Raw genomic sequence first — 6,843 nt, 5'->3', positions numbered from 1 at the left:
GGAGAGTGTGGTGCCAAGATAGAGGGAGAGGAGGAAGAGAGAGGAAGGAGGAAGAGAGTGGTAGAGGAGGGGCAAGGGGACCGAAAGGAGGGAGAGAGAGAGGGGCGTAGTAAAGAGGGATCAAGCGGGAAGAGAGGAAGAGTGCAGAAGAAAGGAAGGGGGAAAAGGGAAAAAGTGAGGGAGGATCAGAAATGGGGAGAAGGGGAGAGTGGACGAGTGAGGAGGAGAGAGTGAGCGATGCAGGATTTCGAGTGAGTAAAGCAGGGAGTGAGGCAGCAGCAAACATGAATTAGCACCACCCAACCATCCCAGCTCAGCATTGAACAAAGACCGAGAGACTGAGGGTGGAGCCAGACCAAAAGAGAGATTTCCTTCACGAATAGAAACATCACTGAGGGGTGGAGCAAAGAGGGAGCAAACTCTAAAAATGCAGAACACTCTGCAGAGGGAACGAGAGAGCCAGAAAGAGGGGGAACCAGAGACAGTAACAATGGCAACACAGGAAGTAGTGGGTGGTTTGGTCAAGCTTTCGGCAGTCAGTTGTGAAATTCAGGCCATTGTCAGATCAGTAAGTGTTTAACTTTCAATATCCCCTTTATTACCTCAACGAACGAACGAACGCGCGCACACAGCACTGTCCCTCTGACAGTGCGGCACTCCCTCAGTACTGAGCCTCTGACAATGCAGCACTCCCTCAGTACTGAGCCTCTGACAGTGCAGCACTCGCTCAGTCCTGACCCTCTGACAGTGCGACACTCCCTCAGTACTGACCCTCTGACAGTGCGGCACTCCCTCAGTACTGACCCTCTGACAGTGCGGCACTCCCTCAGTACTGACCCTCTGACAGTGTGGCACTCCCTCAGTACTGACCCTCTGACAGTGCGGCGCTCCCTCAGTACTGACCCTCTGACAGTGCAGCACTCCCTCAGTACTGACCCTCTGACAGTGCGGCGCTCCCTCCGTACTGACCCTCTGACAGTGCGGCACTCCCTCTGTACTGACCCTCTGACAGTGCGGCGCTCCCTCAGTACTGAGCCTCTGACAGTGCAGCACTCCCTCAGTACTGAGCCTCTGACAGTGCAGCACTCCCTCAGTACTGACCCTCTGACAGTGCGGCGCTCCCTCCGTACTGACCCTCTGACAGTGCGGCATTCCCTCTGTACTGATCCTCTGACAGTGCGGCACTCCCTCAGTACTGACCCTCTGACAGTGCGGCGCTCCCTCAGCACTGACCATCCCATGGTGCGGCACTCCCTGTCATTCCTCACCCTTGTATTTTTATATTGTATCAGTTTCCAGCTCAAGCCTATGGTTGAAGAGATGTTGAATAGATCATTTTCTGTTTTTCATGCAATCTCATATCGCTCACAGTTGGTCGCTGGCCAAAATTACTTTGTGAAGGTACGTCAACAGATATAACATGCATTTATACTGCAGTTTGAAGAAAGGAAAATCACGCAGGATACTCGGCATGTTACTCAGACAGAAAATTTGAGAATGACCGAAAGGAATATCGGACACATTTGGGATAGCTTGTTTAAAAGCAGAAGGTTCAGTAAAATCTTAAGCCATGTTCTCCAGGTTTATGGAGGGTTTTCTAGAGTTTAGAGTACAGGCTGCAGAAGGCATGGCAGACACCATTGGAAATCGGGGATTAGCAAGAAGGCAGGTTTGTGGGAGATCAAGACAAGTGAGGTTTGTGGGAATTTGAGGATGTTACAAAGATAGGGAGCGTTGTAGAGGCTGGAAGAGGTTACAGAGATAGCGAGTGCTGGAGAGGCTGGAAGAGGTTACAGAGAAAAAGAGGATTGTGGGGACTGGAGGAGTAACAGAGATAGGGTTGCAGGGGCTGGAGAGGTTACAGAGATAGGGAGAGTTGCAGGAACTGGAGGAGGTGACAGAGATAAGGAGGGTTGGACGGACTGAGGGAGTTTACAGAGAGGGGGTTTGTAGGATTTGGAGGTTAGATAGGGATAGTTGGAGGGACTGGAGGAGAACAGACTGGGGTTTTGTAGGGGTTGGAGAAGGTTGCAGAGATAGGTAGCACAGAGGGATGGCTGCTCTTTTGAAGGGACAGCTCAGAGGGAGTGCTGCTCTGTCGAAGGGGTAGCACTGAGGGAGGGCTGCTCTGTCGAAGGGGTAACATTAGGGAGTCCTGCTCTGTCAGAGGGGTAGCACTGAGGGAGTGCTGCTCTGTCAGAGGGGTAGCACTGAGGGAGTGCTGCTCTGTCAGAGGGGTAGCACTGAGGGAGTGCTGCTCTGTTGAAGGGATAGCACTGAGAAATTTCTTATGAAAACTATCTCATCGAAGACAGAGGGTGGTGGTGGATGGAAAATTTTCGGACTGGAGGCAGGTTGCTAGCGGAGTGCCACAGGGATCAGTGCTTGGTCCTCTGCTCTTTGTGATTTTTATTAATGACTTAGAGGAGGGAGCTGAAGGGTGGATCAGTAAATTTGCTGATGACACCAAGATTGGTGGAGTAGTGGATGAGGTGGAGGGCTATTGTAGGCTGCAAAGAGACATAGATAGGATGCAAAGCTGGGCTGAAAAATGGCAAATGGAGTTTAACCCTGATAAATGTGAGGTGATTCATTTTGGTAGGACTAATTTAAATGTGGATTACAGGGTCAAAGGTAGGGTTCTGAAGACTGTGGAGGAACAGAGAGATCTTGGAGTCCATATCCACAGATCTCTAAAGGTTGCCACTCAAGTGGATAGAGCTGTGAAGAAGGCCTATAGTGTGTTAGCTTTTATGAACAGGGGGTTGGAGTTTAAGAGCCATGGGGTTATGCTGCAACTGTACAGGACCTTGGTGAGACCACATTCTGAATATTGTGTGCAGTTCTGGTCACCTCACTATAAGAAGGATGTGGAAGCGCTGGAAAGAGTGCAGAGGAGATTTACCAGGATGCTTCCTGGTTTGGAGGGTAGGTCTTATGAGGAAAGGTTGAGGGAGCTAGGGCTGTTCTCTCTGGAGCGGAGGAGGCTGCGGGGAGACTTAATAGAGGTTTATAAAATGATGAAAGGGATAGATAGAGTGAACGTTCAAAGACTATTTCCTCGGTTGGATGGAGCTATCACAAGGGGGCATAACTATAGGGTTCATGGTGGGAGATATAGGAAGGATATCAGAGGTAGGTTCTTTATGCAGAGAGTGGTTGGGGTGTGGAATGGACTGCCTGCAGTGATAGTGGAGTCAGACACTTTAGGAACATTTAAGTGGTTATTGGATAGGCACATAGAGCACACCAGGATGATAGGGAGTGGGATAGCTTGATCTTGGTTTCAGATAAAGCTCGGCACAACATCGTGGGCCAAAGGGCCTGTTCTGTGCTGTACTGTTCTATGTTCTATGTTCTAAAACTGATTGTCTCCCATTTTTTTAAGGTTGTTGTTGGTGATGGTGATGACTACATACATATTCGTGTGCTCGAGCCTCTGCCCCACACTGGTGAACAGCCTTCATTGCACAAAATTGAATCTGACAAGAAACTATTCGATGAGATTTCATATTTCTCGGAAAGCCCACATACCCAGGGTACCACCTGCTCCTCTCTCTGCTGATGCGAAAATGCTCTTTCAGAATAAGTTCTGCATTTCTGCTCCCGGTCACCGTTCTCATAGCAGCTCACCCTTCAGACCCTTGTCCCACCACCGCCTTGAACCTGATAGGCAATTCCATCTCCTTGAGAACATAGCAAAGGTGCTTACCCACCTGCTTAAACATCCACTCCCTCCACCACTGACGTACATTAGCAGCTGTGTGCCCCATTTACAAGATGCACTGCAGCAAATACCAAAGATCCCTCAACACCTTCCAGTCCGTAAACTTCACTCAGGACAAGGGCACCAGACACATGGGAACACCATCACCTGCAAGTTCCCCTCCAACTCACTCACCACTCTGACTTAGAAATAAATTGCCGTTCCTTCACTGTGGCTGGGTCAAAATCCTGGAACTCCCTCCCTAACAGCACTGTGCCTGTACCTCCATCACGTAGATAATGATTGAAGAAGGCAACTCACCACCACCTTCTCAACGGCAATTAGGAATCTGCAATAAATTCTAGCCAGTGATGTAAATACACCCCCACAATGAATGATTCAAAGTCAAAAACCCTGTAGCTCTTTCAAATAAAATACCTCCACCAAACAAAAACTTAACAATTAGCTCATTGAACTTTGCTGTGCGTCAAGTTGTGTCAGTCCCCAAAGCAAGAGAACTCGTTGAAGGACGTGTGGAGTTCTGAACAGAACATCTGCCACTGTAAACTCTCCTGAAAAACCCTGAAACAGCGATTGAACGATTCAACTGCAATTGCATCGCACGTGATTCAATAAAACCATTCTGAAGCTTTTACTTGTTGCTGTTGACTCTTTCCATTTTGGGATTGGGGCTAAATGGAGGGTGTAAGGGATGAGGTGGGGGACAATTAACCTGGGTCTCTCACACTGTCTGTGGCTGTTGCTGGGATGGTGTGTGTGAATATTCCACAGCTGGTCCACCAATTCTGGCGATGCCCAGGCTTTGAACTATTTGCCCTCCGAGTCCCTCTGACATGGATGAGGGTTCCAGCAGCAGGTCAGCTGAGAGGGGACAATGTTAAATAAGAACGTAAGAACTAGGAGGAGGAGTAGGCCATCTGGCCCCTTGAGCCTGCTCCGCCATTCAATAAGATCATGGATGATCTTTTCGTGGACTCAGCTCCACTTACCCGCCCGCTCACCATAACTCTTCATTCCTTTACTGTTCAAAAATTTATCTATCCTTGCCTTAAAAACATTCAATGAAGTGGCCTCAACTGCTTCACTGGGCAGGGAATTCCACAGATTCACGACCCTTTGGGTGAAGAAGTACCCCCTCAACTCAGTCCTAAATCTGCTTCCCCTTATTTTGAGGCCATGCTCCCTGGTTTTAGTTTCACTGCCAGTGGAAACAACTTCCCTGCTTCTATCTTATCTATTCCCTTCATAATCTTATATGTTTCTATCAGATCTCTCCTCATTCTTCTGAATTCCAATGAATATAGCCCCAGTCTTCTCAGTCTCTCCTCATAAGCCAACCCTCTCAATTCTGGAATCAACCTCGTGAAATTCCTCTGCACCCTCTCCAGTGCCAATATATCTTTTCTCAAGTGAGGAGGCCAAAACTGTACACAGTACTCTAGGTCTGGGCTCACCAGCACCTTATACAGCTGCAACATAACCTCGCTGTTTTTAAACTCCATCCCTCTCGCAATGAAGGACAAAATTCCATTTGCCTTCTTAATTACCTGCTGCACCTGCAAACCAACTCCTTGAGATTCCTGCACAAGGACACCCAGATCCCTCTGCACAGCAGCATGCTGCAATTTTTTACCATTTAAATAATAGTCCATTTTGCTGTTATTCCAACCAAAATGGATGACCTCACGTTTACCAATATTGTACTCCATCTGCCAGACCCTCGCCCATTCACTTAGACTATGTATATCCCTTTGCAGACTTTCAGCATCCTCTGCACACTTTGCTCTGCCACTCATCTTAGTGTCTTCCGCAAATTTTGACACACTATACTTGGTCCCCAACTCCAAATCATCTATGAAAATCATAAACAATTGCAGTCCCAACACTGATCCTTGAGGCACACCACTAATCACTGATCACCAACCAGAAAAACACCCATTTACCCCCACTCTTTGCTTAGTTTGTTAGCTCTTTGTTAGTTAACCAATCCTCTATCCATGCTAAAACATTACCCGTTACACCCTGCACCTTTATCTTACCTAGCAGTCTTTGGTGAGGCACTTTGTCAAATACCTTCTGGAAATCCAAATATACCACATCCACAGGTCCCCCCTTGTCCACTGCACATGTAATGTTCTCAAAGAATTCCACCAAATTAGTCAAACATGACCTTCCCTTCATGAACCAATGTTGTGTCTTACCAGTGGGACAATTTATATCCAGATGTCTCGCTATTTCTTCCTTGATGATAGATTCAAGCATTTTCTCTCCTCCAGAAGTTAAGTTGTGGTGAACCATCGTTGGTTCCCACTGGATAGTACTGAGCCAGGGTCTGGCCAGTACTACAAGTATGTACATATGTTGCTGTTGGGTTAGGGATGGGTTGTGCTACTTGTTGCTGTTGGGGTTAGGGTGGGGTTGTTACACCTTTGTATTGTAGTGTTGTGGTACATCCCAGTCGGGCTCCGCCTCCTGGGAGAGGTATAAAGGTCCCTGCTCTGGCTGGGACCCCTCAGTCTGGGATCGTGTATATAATTGTTAGCTGCTTTATTACAGCAAATAAAAGCCTTTATTTCCTGAGCATCAAGCCTCGTGTATGATAACGCGCATCAATTTTATTTGCTGTAAATAAACTCTCGTCGAAGAAAAAAAAAAGAGTATGGAGCAGATACTGAAGCCGGAACGCCTTACACTAGATCCACGTGCGGTGGGTGCCTCTAACACCTTCGACCACTGGCTGAAGTGTTTCGAAGACTACCTGGCAGCCTCCACAGCGGTCACCACAGATGATGACAGACTCCGGGTCCTCCATGCGAGGGTAAGCGACACTGTCTACCTCGCGATCCGTGCGGCCACCGATTACACAAAGGCCCTCGAGCTTCTGAAGAAGCGTTATATCAAACCGCCCAACGAAATACACGCTCGTTACCTCTTAGCCACTCGACGACGGCAGTCTGGCGAAACGATGGAGGAATACGCGAACGAGCTCCTACAGCTAGCCAGGGGCTGTAACTGCAAAGCTGTGTCGGCTGAGCAGAGTATGAACGACCTCGCCCGAGATGCGTTTGTGGCGGGAGTTGGATCGTCGTACATTCGACTGGAGAAAGGTAACCTTG

General features: G+C 48.2%; 1 protein-coding gene across 1 annotated transcript; it reads left to right on the top strand.

The window, feature by feature from the left end:
* Positions 1–449: 449 nt before the first annotated feature.
* On the top strand, positions 450–3,565 carry LOC144505413 (cystatin-B-like). Its single transcript, XM_078231525.1, has 3 exons — positions 450–568; positions 1,300–1,401; positions 3,389–3,565. The coding sequence occupies exons 1-3, from the start codon at positions 491–493 to the stop codon at positions 3,563–3,565; spliced, it is 357 nt and encodes a 118-aa protein (XP_078087651.1). The 5' UTR covers positions 450–490.
* Positions 3,566–6,843: the final 3,278 nt, after the last annotated feature.

The sequence above is a fragment of the Mustelus asterias genome, chromosome 16, assembly GCF_964213995.1.
Source record: "Mustelus asterias chromosome 16, sMusAst1.hap1.1, whole genome shotgun sequence".
In the NCBI taxonomy this organism is placed as follows: domain Eukaryota; kingdom Metazoa; phylum Chordata; class Chondrichthyes; order Carcharhiniformes; family Triakidae; genus Mustelus; species Mustelus asterias.
Note: the sequence above shows the minus strand (reverse complement) of the source record. Positions and strands in the feature narration are given on the sequence as shown.

What these genes read in the sequence shown, in the direction of transcription:
- LOC144505413 (XM_078231525.1), top strand. Translation starts at nt 491, where the DNA reads ATGGCAACACAGGAAGTAGTGGGTGGTTTGGTCAAGCTTTCGGCAGTC. An exon ending in TTCAGGCCATTGTCAGATCA is followed by an intron (nt 569 to 1,299) that starts GTAAGTGTTTAA and finishes ATCAGTTTCCAG; the next exon opens with CTCAAGCCTATGGTTGAAGA. An exon ending in GCCAAAATTACTTTGTGAAG is followed by an intron (nt 1,402 to 3,388) that starts GTACGTCAACAG and finishes CATTTTTTTAAG; the next exon opens with GTTGTTGTTGGTGATGGTGA.